Source organism: Lepisosteus oculatus, chromosome 19, assembly GCF_040954835.1.
Source record: "Lepisosteus oculatus isolate fLepOcu1 chromosome 19, fLepOcu1.hap2, whole genome shotgun sequence".
Lineage (NCBI taxonomy): Eukaryota > Metazoa > Chordata > Actinopteri > Semionotiformes > Lepisosteidae > Lepisosteus > Lepisosteus oculatus.
Genome location: NC_090714.1, coordinates 11503014 through 11517404, shown reverse-complemented (window position 1 = coordinate 11517404; position 14391 = coordinate 11503014). Strand labels below are relative to the sequence as shown.

Below are 14391 nucleotides of genomic sequence, written 5' to 3'. Positions count from 1 at the left end.
GGAAATCTTAAAAGGCTCCACTGAAGTGATTTAAAATCTCACACTTCTTATATGTTCTTATGTGTTTGAATGCTGCAATGCCTGGTAGCTCCCGACGTTTGCTACTGGGGAAACTTGTGTTGAACGCATTCCCCTGTGGACTAAACCCCACTGTGCTTGGCTGTGCAGATTCCAGTATTGCTGTGAAGGGGCTGACCCGTGCCCTGGTTCCTGAGCTCCCTGTGGAGCCGCCCGTGTCTCCCGCTGGCCGAGAGCTGTACAACCCCCCACTGCAAGACCCCGAGCTCGACTCCGAGAGCACCGCCTTGTGAGGAACCCCCCCCCACCTCCGCTGCTTCATCCTTCCCCTGTCCAGCCGGGCTCACCTCCTCCTCCTCCTCCTCCTCACTCCCCCGGGGCTCTGCCCTCGACACGCTACCCCTCTTCAGCGACGGGGGCACCAGCAGGCCTCCCTCCCTTGACTGCAAGAGCTTTAGACAATCGGGGTGTGGCTCTTAAGAATGGGGACAGAAGAGCTGGCGCCCCAATTCGCCATTACCACAGCTCCTTGGAAGCTTCAGGATACGGCTGCTGATTATTGACAGATGCTGTTATTGCGATACTGCGTTTGAAAACGGAAGAGTTGAATAAATTTAACAAAGCAAAGCATGCACCTTCTGCACTGGTTGCTATCAAACAAGCTATTGGTTCAAAAAGTCTTTTTTTCTTTAAAGCCAGTGTCCTGGAACTCTGGGAAGCTTTGATCATAGGATATCTTTATATATACTGTATATATGCAGTATATACTTGTCAAAAATATGCTGTATCTTTTGCGAGGATATGGTTTAAGAACAGAAACAGCCTTTCCTAAGAAACATTCCTTCTTGATGTACAGTAGTTCAAACAATAATAGTATTACTCGGGAGGCAGAAATTTAAAAACCCGTTTAGCAAATTGTGCTGGTGACTGCAGGTTCCCAGTTGTCAGCTGATGTGTTTCAGTGCCTTTTGTAATCAGTCCAGTGTGTTTGGAAACAAGTCACTGGCTGTCTGATCTGTACTTTCAGATCTGCTTCCTTTCTTTCACAGACTGTGCAATAAATCAATCCTTCTCTTTTTTGAACATCTTGTATCAGAAGACTAATTCACTGAGCTTTACAATGAGGTACATACTGTACTAAAGAATCTGACTTTTGTGAAATGACATTTGACTGGTTATTACCACTGTTTGGGTTCAAGCATGGATTCTTTTTTAAGAAAAGCATTGTAATTTGTGTGTTTACCATTGCTGTTGGTGCATTTTTGATCAACATTGCTTATGATAGTACCAGTTTAGTGGACTTATTATGGCACCTGAGCAGACTCCACTGACCAGTTCTATTCAAGAGAAGGACTGAATACCTGCTGTCTACAGAGACAAAATGAGCAACTTGAACCATTTCTAATGCCTTTTTAAACACAAAGAGGTAGACAACCCTGAATATGGACTGTCGCAATGATTCCTTGTTTTCATTCCATTTCAGACCTTAACGACTTAATTAAACCAATCAAGTGCAGAGCAAATGAAAGTCAGCTGTTTTCCAGGTCTTAATCAGGCGCTAATTGCTAGATGCCTCTGAAGTCAGCAGGAAGTTGGCACTGGAGGACCAGGGTTGTCCACCTGTCTGAATAGCTCATTTACAACATTCACACACAATGCTGTGCACTGTGAAACAAACATTCTTCAAGGGAGAGATGGTTTTACTTCTTAGGTATTAGGCTTTTTTTTTTAAGATGCCTGTAAAATGTTTGTGCGTTTAATGGTCATTTCCACTGAGCTGTATTTTTTTTTACTTTGGAGCTATTTTACGAAAAAACAACCTTGAAACTCAGCAGTGAAGTGGTTTAAGAATTTAAGGCCAGAAATGCTCCATTTCTGTGTTGGTTTCCTCACTGTCACTTTTGTGTTCTGTTCTCAAAGAACGGAAAACAAATAGCACTAAGGGTTTTAGTCTGTGGTATTCTGATTGCCCTTAGAAGATTATTTGTAAATTTGTATTTAAGTTATCATTATGGTAGTCATCTGTAGGGTCTTGCTAATGTTGCCTGTAACCAGCTATTGTTTTCCTGATGCTGTATCTCTTTAAGTGCACTTCCTCTCTTGCTGTGTACACGAGGCACAGTTTTTGGAAAGGCTTTAAAATGAACAATCATATTCTTATACGGTTATTGTTAAGGCTGCATTTTTTAGCTCGGATCTCTGTCTAATTACATATAAAAATTGAAAAAAAAACATGTAAGGCTTAATAACTACTCTTTTTGTTGACAGAATAAAAAAAACCTTATGATCAAAACTGTTTTTTTAATGTTTCCCCAAGGTTTGTGAAAAGCTGAAAAATGTTCAATCACTTTCAATGTGTAGTAATACAGGTACCCTGTTCTTAATTTGTAGTCTTAGGAAACAGCAGTGATATCATTTTCCCACTGCCTGGCTGCCTGGTTGACAACGTTAACATACACCATAAATACCAAGTCTGTTTTAAATAATAAAATATTTTCTCAATCTCAACAATGGGAACCATTGTTTATACATAAAAAGAAAAGTATGTCAGCTGTAGGTAAAATAGGCCTTGCTGGAATTAAATTGGCAATAGCCCAGTTTGTCTTTGAAAATGCATTTTATTGTGCTTTTTAAATAGCTTGATGGGTGTATATCAACACAAAGTCAATAGCAGGTGTCCGGTTACTCCATTTATATACTGGTGTACTTGTTCAGTTTCATGAGAAGTTGTCACCAGTAAAGGTGACATTGAGTGGGCCACACAATTTCTAAAAATGAAGGAAGAGAACAGTGTTAGTGGAGAACAGCTTGGCACCCCAATTTCCTTTGTAGTATTCTGAAGAATTCGAATTATTTTGACATATATTGTGCAATGTAAACTTGCTTTCAGTAGAAGCAATCAAAACACCAAAGGTTTTAGTTTTAGAGCCTTGTGTTTGTAGTGGAGCAGAGAATGGAGGAAAAACACCAGCCAAGAGCTTACCCTCCAACCTCAGAAAATCCTTGTGTTCTGACTTTTCACACAAGTGCACAATTTCCTACGCACAGGGCCTATGCTCTTAAAGTAAGGCAGTGGGGAGAATCCAACTTTTCAGATGGTGTTGAATCTACCTGGAAACCTGCTGCTGTAGTGTGGATTCTAACACATCTGTGCATTGACAACACAGTATTCCCTAGTTAATGAATGAAAATCTGGGACAAGAACGTAAGTGGTTATGACTGTATCCAAGGTTTCAAATTGGTTATTTGGCCAATGTTTATACCTTAAGTGCCTTGCAATAATAATTTTCTGGACACTTCACTCAAAGCGCTTTACAGGTAGTGCGCCACCAATGTGCAGCCCCCAACTGGATGAAGCCACAGCAGTCATAGTGCGCCTGTACGCTCACCTTGCAGACACTAGTTGGTGACGTACGTGAGCACAAAGGCATTGGGTAACTCGCTCAGGGTGACAGTACTTAGGTGGCTTTGAACCAGCAACCTCCTGACAGCAGGTACTTTGGCCTGGCTGTCTGACGATCCGGCCTGGCCCAGAACCGTGTGTGATGGGGGTGGTAATTGAACTCCCGTAGCGAAGCCGAATCACCTGAGTCCATGAGGACGTGCAGGGGCGCGTGGTAGGCCTGCAGGAAGGAGGCGGGCGTGCGCAGGGCGGTACTGTGGCACAGCTGGGCCACGGTCTCCTCCTCCACCAGCAGGTCCTGCTCCTGGACCTCCTCCCCCGCCTCCCCCTCCTCGCGGTCACCCTGGAAACAGATGGCAAGCCTGGGATACTCCTGTTGCTCGCTTGTAGGATTTTTTCCCTCCCATCATTTTGCCCCCCCCCATTCATTGACTGGGGAGAAAATGTTCCTCCCCTGCTGTCTCCGCCTCTGCGGCAGCCCCTTCGCCACTCCTCACTGCTCCTGGGAGTCCCAGCCTCCTCGTCCTCTGGCCAGGAGGTGAGATCTCAGCCAAGCGGGTTCAGCCAGATTTATTAATAGAACAGAATAAAAATATCACTGGGGAAAAAACACAGGAAAATAGGGAGACGACAGAAACCCCCCATATAAGGCACCTCAGCCCAGAACTGGACTGTGAAGCAGTGGTGCGAACGTCATGCCCCTGTACTGCTGTTTGTTAATCATCAACTGATCTTTTGTGTAATCTAAAAAGCAATATCATCAGAAGGCCTTTGTCGACTGGACTGCCCTCATCACCTGTTGCTGCTATTACCTGGTCTGTGCTGCCCTTCAGCAGGTGTGCGCACAGCCTGTAGAGCAGGGAGAGGCAGTCGGGAACCAAGCTCTCCATGGTCTGTGGGCTCCGGGCCTCCTCCTGCAGGCTCAGGGGCAGGTTCAGGCACCTGAACCCCCACTCGTGGAACACATGGGCCGGAACACTGTAGGACATCACCAGGATCCTGGCATCCTTCAGGAGAGAGCTGCAGAAATACATACATACATCAATCACCTGTAACACCAGCTGGATGACACCGTTCCGGGTAAATGCAGGTTTTTTTTTTTTGGTGCTTTGTATAATTGTTCAATTGTAGGTTTTCTCAGTTTTTTTTTTAAGATGAATCAGCAGTTTTTCGGTGCTTGTGTGAAAATAACATTTGCATCACCCAGAAGTCATAAACTTCTATTCCTAACGGTGAGAAATGACTTCGGCCATGTAAAAAAAAATGTGTCAGGTTTGCAAAGGAGTCCCCTTCTAAACAATGAGGATTCCAAAGTCAAGACTGCCGACTACAGTATGAGATCATGACTGCCTGTTTTCCATCCTGATTCTTCACTAACAACTGTGCAGATGGGGTTTCAGAAACTGTGCTACATTTCCTGTATGCCATTCCAGGCACTCTCCAAAGCTTCAAGGAAATCCTTACTCAGTGCCTTTCTCCTCCATTGCCCTAAGATCCTGCAGAATTGTGTTTAAGACATCTGAAGAGGACTGCAAGAGAGGATGCATGTTAGCATATTGATATCCATCTCACACGTCACGATTTCAATATTAAACTACAGCAATTCATATAGTGACGATTGAAATGCGCCGAGAATGGCGAACACAATAATAAGATCACGACAGTTTATAACACATGGCACGGTTCAATTACAACCGTGTGCGACTTTGATGAACCTGATGATTCATAGTCACACAGATGTGAAACAAGTTTTGGTGCACGATGCCAACTAAATAGAGTCCCAGCCTCCTTGTCCTCTCTTGCCAGGAGCTAAGAGCTCAGCCAGGCGGGTTAAGACTTATTTGTTATGACTGAAACGCGCAATAATTATTTCAATTCGCTTAATTCTCGGGTGCTGTTATTCCTATTGAGTCGAGTGCTGTGCAAAGACGGTTTACCTCCAGCACATGCAGGATACATCTCGGGTACAGCAGCAGAAGCCCAGTGATACCCTCTGCCTGGGGGTTCTTCTGCAGATGGTTAAACAGCTGCTCGTAGTGATCTACAACACGGAACACCCTTTTCAAACACAGAATTCAGATTTTGAAAACGCCCGGGTATTCCGGTATACAGTAGGCTAAGGACTCCCCCTGGCGGTTAGGACGCGTCAATACCTGCAAGTTCCGTCAGTACCTACAGTTCATGATCGACGTTGAGATGAGATCACTACTTCATTTTGATCTATTGGTTTCTGTTCTCCATCCTTGCTAGGCTTTGCAATAGTGACACGTCTTTCTTGCCCACAAACGCACAATCTCATCGCATCATTAAGTGTTTTATCCATTAATATAGCAGAATATTAAAGTGGATATAGAGTAAGCTGCTCCCGTACCTGGGAGCTTAGCACTAATTGGCTATATCATTACTGTGTGTATCAAACACTAATAAAATTCTTTCCAACCGATCAAATTCTGTAATATCTCCGACCTCGCCATTCAAGCGCAATATCACCCGATCTCGGGCCAAGTATAGTTCGCTGCTGAGTTAAATAAAAATCAGACTTATTAAAGAGGACTACTTAATGCTGCCAACCATACAAAGAATCCAACAATGCTGGTGACCACACTAGCAGTAATGGACATAGGTGTGGTCAGTTGTAACTTGAAAACCAGTGTTTTTAGTAATTTTGCATTGCATATAACATTGTTGAGCCTGTCCTGTGCTTAACATCTCCATCTAATTCTGTTCCTCAAAGTTTTTTTAACTTCCTAAAACTTCGTTTTTACGTGACCTCACACTTACATAGCTGAATAAGAATCGCCGTATTTATTGTTTACCTGTGATGTCTCTCTTCTTCACTGTACTCGTACTGATCTTCGCTACGTAAATTAATCTGTGAATCAAACATTTCTAATGTAAACAAAGAACAAAATTGTTAATATATTGCAGTATTTATATAACCATACTCCTAATAATGTAAGTGCAGCTCTTCTTCACATAAACATTGGGTCTTAAAATTTTAGGGTTCAATTCCTTAAGTACTATTTTCGGCCGTTCAAAATCGCAAAAAAAAGCTAACGGGTCAAGCGCACGACGCACCTTGTGTGTGCTTTTCTGTTTCTCGACCTCGGCAAAAAGTGAGGTCTTGTAGGCCGCATAGTGGTAGGTGACGCTGTTCAAAGAGGAAGACAGGGCGTTGGAAGCCATGTTTCCGTCACCCTGGCAACAGCTGCTGTTTGACCATTCCTAATACTGTCCTGCCTGGAACTGTGCTGTAACTGATTCCGTAGAAAATACATCGTTTTCGATTCTGTGTGTCAAATTTGACATGCAGTATTTTGATAGTTTGTGGCCATAATACTTGTATTAAATAGAATGGTAGTTCAGGTGGGTAGCTGCGTCAGCATGCGTAGGCTGCAAAGGAACAAGTAATAGGTTTATTCCATGCTGAAAAAAAGAAGAAAGAAAACACAACGTTTCGGCCGTGGAGCCTTCTTCACCTGAAGAAGGCTCCACGGCCAAAACGTTGTTTTCTTTCTTATTTTTTTTCCAGCATAGAATAAACCTATCACTTGCTAAATTAAGTGGGACAATTGCCACAAAAAACATTGCTACTTTAGGCCCCTAATTATCTAGCAATACGGCGGACTGAATGACCCTGAACTCTGACATCTTGGTGCAGCGTTAAGATAAATCAGGTTATAGAACAGTAAGTGTCCTGCTAAGAACTTTAGACCCGAAAGCTCACCTACATATTTCTAAATTCTATCATTCAGTGTCCTGTGACACTCAAATACTAATAAAGTTTAACTGTACTGTGATTACCCCGATGGGCAGGGCAAAAAGGATTTTGAAACTTTTAACTCATGGGGTCGTCTGAAAAAACAGGCTTGATTTCTTCCACCAGTTTTCAGGTGGAAGAAAAACCCGTCGGTCTGTGGCCACGCCCACTCGAACGACATCCCTCGGAAGCCACGCCCCACTCACCTGTCCGCCAGGTTCTGCGAGAGAGAGGGGAGCCGGGTGAGTTTGCTCCGCGTCTTTTTTATCATTAGTTTTATTTATTTTAATGTAGAACATTTTAACTCGTGTAATTATGTATTCTAAACATTGCAGGAGAAAGGGCAAAACACGTATTTTCGTTGGGAGTTAAAAGCATTTTTTAATGTATTTTCTGTTCCAAAGCTTCTCTTATTTTTAACGTCGCTTGTGTTACACAGACACCTCGTGTCTTCCTTTTACATCGAAGAAAAGCTCTGTTCTAGCAGGAAAGAATGAAAACGTCGTTTTTTTCCGAATGTTTCTTTATCTTAATCTTTATCAAACACTTCGTGAACTTTGCTCTCAAAATTAAGCGTGTGAATTTATCCAAACCTAAGTAGCTCCCTAGAATTTACGTTTTTTCCATCATTTTCCAGAGTATGTTATGTGATTGTTCTTATATTCGTGTGAAAATTCCTCCAGTTACTAATACCTTTTAGTTAAATAGTCTTGAAATTATAAATACGGCTGTTTTTGTTTTTGCGTTTTCAGTTTCGGGCAAGACATGGTTCACACTAAATAACGGGAGTTTAATCGTAAGCATGAACATTTTATTCATTTCTTTACTCGTATCTTTTTGAAGTATAAACTGCGTTATTTGCCCTGATGAAAACGTCGTTTGCTAGAAACCTTAGTTTAAATTATCTTTAAATAATCGTCTAAATACATTTGGTCTTGTGTTTCCAGTTTGGTGTTTTCGGGCAGGACATGCTTGGCTCAGTTGCTGGAACTATCTGTGTAAGTATTTTTTTTTCATTTCATTTTTATTCGTTCACACTTACTGCATCATATTGAAGTACAGTATATACTCAAACTAGACGATATTAGATCTCTCCACGGTAGAAATGGTTTTGAGACGACAACACTGTAGGCCTGCTGTTTATTGAAAGCAATTTCTGCTTAAAATGCCATCACTTGAGCTTTTTTAATATGACTAATACAGATTCATAATAAACCGTTTTGGCTTCCAAATTGGATCACAACAATTAAAACAACGGAGCCTATAAATATTTGGATCGAGTGTTCACGCGTTAATTACGTTGTTTCGGAAAAAGAATATGCTAATCAAAATGATTATCGTAAATGAAGTCGTAAAAACACATTAGAATATAGTAGTTTTTATCTAATCGATACACATGTAGCTGTATTGGATGTGTTGTGCCTTGGGTATTTTGCACACTTGTAGTGCACACCTGAATATTTCCCGTTACATCAGGCTAAACGCTTTATTCCAACACTGTCTTTTTAAATTGTTTTATCTTCCGAACCTGTCAGTCAATACAGAAGCTCGATCAATCCTGTTTGTAACACAAAGCACAGCTAATACTGATTTCTGTGGTTTTGCAGGAAATGCAACGAGGTGCCGGTCTTCATTCTGGTTGCTGCCTCCACAGATCCCTTGGAGAAACAGTAACGTGCTGTACTGTATGTTTCTGTACTTTTCCATTTACTTGCATGCAAACCTTTTTGCGCTGTTGACTTGCAAAAGTGTTTAGCGTTAATGTAGCCTTAATGTATAGCTGTGCTTCGACACTTTGTAATTTAAATGCCTGTGAATTTTCACCTCCAAGCCCGTGGATCTGTCGTACTGGAATGCTCTGTATGCAATTCTCGCTCAATAAATTGTTTATCGAAGTTTGCTTTTGTTGTTTCATTTTTCATGCAGAGTTCGGTTTCCCTTTGGTCCAGAAAACCCCCGATGTTGGTGAGTTTTTTGGCGGAGAGATTTGGCAAACAGTTTCTGAGACACGATGCAATGGGTTGTTTTTTTTTTGCTTGAAGTCCTGGCCACAAGGGGACACCCTATCGCTTTTTGACTTGAAAAGGTCAAAGGCTACCCCCTTTTTAAGCGTGTCCAGATTTTCCCGCCAAAAAACTTAGTATATGGGTTTTTTTTCAGGGTGTGGTAGCAATCAAGCCGAGCCTCGCCCACCCCCCCTCATTGGAGAGGGGTAGGCGGGGGCTGGCTGATTGACCGCAGCTCTAGCCAAGCCCACTCGCTCCCGGCAGGAGAGGATGGCAGGTTGGTGGTGGCTTTGGTCCCTGCAGAGAGGCAGGTCTCCCGGTGTGTGGACTTAGAAAGCTGTCAGTTGCAAGCTGTGACTGATAGGCTGAGTCCGCCCTGGGTGCCTCCTCTCTCTCGGGCCGAGGCCATCTCCAGCCTGCCTTCCCCTCCTGCTGGGAGTGAGGGGGCTTGGCTAGAGCTATCCTCAGTTCTCCTCCCCCTGGGGCTATACCCACGCTCCCTCCTAGGGACCCTTTCCCCCCCAGAGACTATCTAAAAAGGCGGGCGTCTTCGCACTTTTCCAGGTCAGTGCGATGGGGTGTCGCCTTGCGGTGCGTGGCGCACACTGCAAGACAACCCTTCGCACCTTCGAAAATACAGGACAATGCAGACAATGAAATCAAGTTTTTATTGCAGAATTCACAGCACATACAATAGCAGCAGTCAACAGAAAACACGCGGGGCAAGAATAAAATACAGCACTGAATCGGGACATTACAGATCAAGCCACTGGTAACAAAAATCAACTGTAAGAAAAAGCACACATTGTCGAGAAGAACTTGCCAACGCTCGTCGAGTTGCTGGAAAGGAGATAGTCGGAGCGCAGAGATGTCGTGAGGAGCCGCAGAACTGAAGGCAAAAGAAAAGGGAGCAAGTTAACAGGATATCGGACTTGTAGAAACGATTCACTTGAAGTTCTGAAGTCTTAACTTCTTAAATAAGTTGCCTAAATAAAGAAATATAAAAATACTCAAATTGAACAATAAGCCATGGGAAATCACCACTACTCCAATATTTAGAAAAGACTTTCGGTCACACAGAAATCCAATGCTACTTGTAAATACAAGACCAAGTAACAGCGTGTATACTATTCGAATAAACTCTGCTTTGAAAACTATCGACAAAATGTGTTATTATCCATCTTTACCCAATGAATTCAAAAGATGAATGAAAATATAATATAAAAAAGAACCAGCGCCTTAGAGTATATTCCACAAAATCACAATGAAACGAAAATCAGTTATCGAGTTAGTATAAAACTGTTCTTGTGTTAAAATGCTAGGAAATACGTGTTGTTTTATCGAGTTACACAAATAATGTAGCGGAAGGTAACAGTTAAACTTACCTTGGAAAAAAAAACTTTCATACGTGGACGTCCGTTCTTGAAATCCTTTTGTCCCCTGGAGAAATAAAGAAAAACTTACGATTAGTCAATTTCGTCTTTACAACATTTACAAAAGCAGAGATTGCACAGCTACTGACTTCATACAGCAAATGTTTGACGATAAATTACAGCCTTTTTTTCGTTAAAGGAAAGAGTTAGAGATACCATATATTTTAAAAAACATACTTACAGCGCTGAATCCAGATTTCTAAAACTTCGAGAGCACGCTCCAACGGACAGGAGACTCTTTTCGGCGTCCTAAAACACAAATTAAAGAGAAACAAAGGCAATTAACAAAGGTTACAACTGAAGGCAAAAGAAAAGGGATCCAATTCACAAGATATCAAACTTGCATAATCGAATCTTTTTACTTTTTAAACAAGCTGCCTGAATAAAGAAATATACAAACACGCTCAAATTCAATAAGATATCAATGGGTAATTTCATGAGAATTCAAATTTAAGAGCAAGTACCATTTACAGAGTGTATTATTTACGATTTAACTCCCTGCTTTGAAAACCAAAGTTAAAATTTGTATCGTCCATCTTTACCCAATAGATTCAAGAGAGGAATAAAAGAACAAGCGCTTTAGTTTCCTTTTTCTGTTCAACAAAAGCACAACGAAAGGAAAATCAGTTGTATACTTGGTATAAACCCGTTCTGGTGTTAAAATGCAGGGAAATACGTTTTGTCTTGTCGAGTTACACACATATAAATAGTATAGCAGAAAGTAGGAATAGAACTTACCTTGGAAAACACCATTTTTCCAAAACTGGAGTCCCGTTCTTGAAATCCTTTTGTCACCTGGAAAAATAAAACAAACTTTAGTTTAGTGAACGAATTGGTCATTATCATGTTAACAATATTTTATCATTTCGGAGCGGAAAGGGTTTTTATAGCCCGAAAAGCAGGATTTACACAGCTTCTGGCTTTGTAAAGCAAATGTTTGAAGGTAAACTACAGCCTATTATCGTTAAAGGAAACTGACCAAGAGATACCATATCTTAAAAAAAACATACTTAAATGAAAGATAGTATAAGAACACTACAGACTTTTAAAACGTCGAGAGCACGCTCCAACGGACAGGAGACTTATTTCGGCGTCCTAAAACGCAAATTAAACTGAACAAAAGTAGCAACAGCAATACAGTTTTGTCTAGCTTTACTCAAGATGAGATTTGATTTTTTGCATTAAAAATACGAAAACTAGAAATAAAACGCAAACGCACCTCAAGCCGCAGACACTCACCCTGCCGCCATCTTGCCGGGCGCACCTGTGGAACAGGTGGACGGGGCGTGTCCGCTGAGGAAGGTCACTCTGGGGGCGGGCCCGGCTCCTGAATGACAGCTGTGGATTCTGTTACAAGGGCTCAAGACTCACGGTACTGAAGATAAAAATAAGCCTTAACTCACCAAATCGTATATAATGTATATAACGGCTGAGGACTTTCAGACACCCGAATACAGTGACATCGCCCTGGTTGTTCGCCGGACTCGTTCAGCTTGCGGCCGGTTGATCTCTAGAACCAGGAGAAATGTGCTGGAGAGAGACCCCTGTCGCTCCTAGTTAGGACTGCACCTCTCTTTCACTGCTAGTGCCACACCTGTCCTGCAGGTGTCACAGTGGTATAAGGGGCTGCTTTTTAGAATTGAATTCCGAACTATGCATTTATAAATGACCTAAACCCCCCATTTTTCCCGGTTTTGGAGGGCCCCGAAAATGGAACCCCCCAAAACGGCCGGCGTGGTAGAGAACAGCCACCTCCACAAACTCACCCCGACAGCACGAGAGCTACACCCGGGGCTTAGATCTCAAGACTGACGGGGAGGCTCGGGGCTCGACTTCAACTCCAGAGACTCCGGGGGAGTCAATCCGCTTTCTGAACTTTACAAGTGCCCGATGGTTCAGCCCGCGGAGCCACCAGGCCGGCCACTGAACTCTCTTATTCAGTGTAAAGCCAAGTCACAGTTCAAAGACGGGCTCGCTGTTTGCTCGCTTTTCAAGCATTAAGGCTAAAGAAAAGCCTTGGTAATACGTTACTGTAACCGTTTTTGCGATTGTTTAACTTTTCGAGTGACAGTGAAAAATAAAATAACAGAATTGTGTAGAATTGTGGAATATGTATGTCATTTGTCAGACGCGAAGTCTGTGAGGTAAAAATGTTGATTTTTTTTAAAACGAAACGTCTGAAACAATTCTGAAGACAACTTATTTAAAAATGCATGAACAATTACATAAATGAAGGCTTTAGACCCCGGCTGGTGTCTGGGCAGAGATGCCGACATGATTTATTTCCGTTCACGTTTGTCAAGGTTCCACATAGAAGTTTAATCCTTTATATTAAAAATGTATCAATCAAAAGCAATGCATGTAAATAGAATGTGAACTCATGTGTGCATAGAAAACAGAAAAGTGATAAGGATGTAACAACTAGTTTTGCTATCAATGGAGCATCACGTCACTCCTTATTAGAGATGCTATTATTTAATACACTATAAGATGAGAAAGGTTCTGTAGTCAAGTGTAAAGAGTGCAGGTGGTAAAAATGTGAATTTCAGACTGCTGGCACTGAACTAGTGGAAGCAGTGTGCGACAGGTATTCAGGAGTTTTGTATTAACTCATAACTGTCATCACTAAGCGAGAGATGTTAATTCATTTTGATGAATTTAAGAAGTCATCATAAATCTATTTAGTGTAATAAACTGTATACACAGGATGTACAGTGAAAAGCGTTGGGGAACCACTGTCAATGAGTGATTTGCTGTAGGTACAGGTGAGATTGACTAGCAAACACGGGCAGTATAATTCTTACTCTCTGATCCAAATTTAAAAGACAGGAATAGAGAAACACTGGCGCAATATTGACGCTAATGTCTAACCTTTTACTATGATCTGAATCCCTGGGGATGAAGAAAGTATTTTGAATATAATTGAATTGAAAACATTTGGTTAATGTTCAAAGTTTCAATAAGACTACTTCATCAATATAAAGACATGGATAATGATGGTTTTTTTTAAAAACAATTTAGATACATGTTCAATTATTTTATGTGAAAATAGAAATATTTTCAAATATTTCCGAGGTCTACATGTATGAGACAGTAAGGGTTTCCAATGTTATTTCGCAGATGTTTTATGAACAGCCTAGGTCAACGTATAACATAATGTCCTGGTTCTTTGCAACTTTTCCGAATATGCTTTGCATAAAATGGTACAACAGTGGTCTTGTAATACAGAAAGTAACTAATTCTAGTATTTTTAAATAGGTGTCTCGAATGACGGGTTGAATTTTTAAACATGCCTCGATTTGTATATTCAAACGGACACAGTAAGAAACTGATTACGTCTTCAGATTAAAAAAAATATATATTGACACAGCTACGAAGTATTAAAACGTGTGAGCTAAAGCCTTTTTTAATAACATGCAATTGTTTGCTCATGTTCGCTTTTTATTGTTAAACCCACGACTCCTGTGATTGTGGTATGATATTGGAATCAACCCTTTTTCCTGTTCACACAAACGCACAGAAAATACTGGTATGAAATGCAAAATCAACTGTCGGTCCTCGGGTAAACAGAAAAACAAAACTGCAGACTTTCTTATCCTCGCATCAAGTAACGGAGCGCTTGAACTTTCGGGGTTACTAGCGGTCAAAGTCGCCGTACACGGTCACGTGATTACTCGGGGGAAAAAAGGCGCTATATATCGGGAACAAGAGCAGCTGGGAAGCTACTTTTAATAATTCAAACGAATCAGACCGGTTCGGTTCTCCTGAGCC

General features: G+C 41.6%; 2 protein-coding genes and 2 long non-coding RNA genes across 14 annotated transcripts in view; 2 read left to right on the top strand and 2 right to left on the bottom strand.

Annotated features, from left to right (window-relative positions):
• Nucleotides 1-2311, top strand: part of LOC102689544 (rho GTPase-activating protein 17-like) — a 60674-nt gene extending 58363 nt beyond the window's left edge. For 3 of the 9 annotated variants that reach the window (XR_001480021.2, XR_011182703.1, XM_015360337.2), the window contains one exon: nt 169-258. Coding sequence is in view for 2 of the 9 variants with exons in the window: in XM_015360339.2 (XP_015215825.2) it covers nt 169-311 (143 nt within the window). In the remaining 7 variants the exon portion in view is untranslated. Of the gene's footprint in view, nt 1-168 lie in introns of all 9 variants that reach the window. The other 6 variants (XR_001480019.2, XR_011182704.1, XM_015360339.2 and 3 more) reach the window with 4 other exon arrangements.
• Nucleotides 2312-2616: 305 nt separating this feature from the next.
• Nucleotides 2617-6618, bottom strand: LOC107079037 (testis-expressed protein 47-like). 2 transcript variants are annotated; one of them, XM_015360343.2, is made up of 7 exons: nt 6500-6618; nt 6238-6310; nt 5359-5462; nt 4886-4950; nt 4234-4441; nt 3605-3764; nt 2617-2786 (listed from the first exon to the last, which is right to left on the bottom strand). In XM_015360343.2, the coding sequence occupies exons 1-7, from the start codon at nt 6605-6607 to the stop codon at nt 2749-2751; spliced, it is 756 nt and encodes a 251-aa protein (XP_015215829.2). In that variant the 5' UTR covers nt 6608-6618; the 3' UTR covers nt 2617-2748. The 2 variants fall into 2 exon arrangements, with proteins under 2 accessions (XP_015215829.2, XP_069037018.1); XM_069180917.1 differs by having other exon boundaries at nt 6238-6293.
• On the top strand, nt 4414-9070 carry LOC138224282 (uncharacterized). 2 transcript variants are annotated; one of them, XR_011182710.1, is made up of 5 exons: nt 4414-4501; nt 7308-7423; nt 7934-7977; nt 8129-8179; nt 8789-9070. It is a non-coding gene; the product is annotated as an uncharacterized lncRNA (long non-coding RNA). The 2 variants fall into 2 exon arrangements; XR_011182709.1 differs by lacking the exon at nt 7934-7977.
• A 766-nt stretch (nt 9071-9836) lies between these two features.
• On the bottom strand, nt 9837-11987 carry LOC107079006 (uncharacterized). The gene is made up of 5 exons (XR_011182707.1): nt 11840-11987; nt 11359-11415; nt 10802-10869; nt 10573-10627; nt 9837-10076 (listed from the first exon to the last, which is right to left on the bottom strand). It is a non-coding gene; the product is annotated as an uncharacterized lncRNA (long non-coding RNA).
• Nucleotides 11988-14391: the final 2404 nt, after the last annotated feature.

Coding starts and splice junctions, on each gene's coding strand:
- LOC107079037 (XM_015360343.2), bottom strand. CDS start 6,607: ATGGCTTCCAACGCCCTGTCTTCCTCTTTGAACAGCGTCACCTACCAC. Junction 6,311..6,499: donor AACAGAAAAGCACACACAAG/GTGCGTCGTGCG, acceptor TGTTTACATTAG/AAATGTTTGATTCACAGATT. Junction 4,951..5,358: donor GTATCCTGCATGTGCTGGAG/GTAAACCGTCTT, acceptor CCTCTCTTGCAG/TCCTCTTCAGATGTCTTAAA.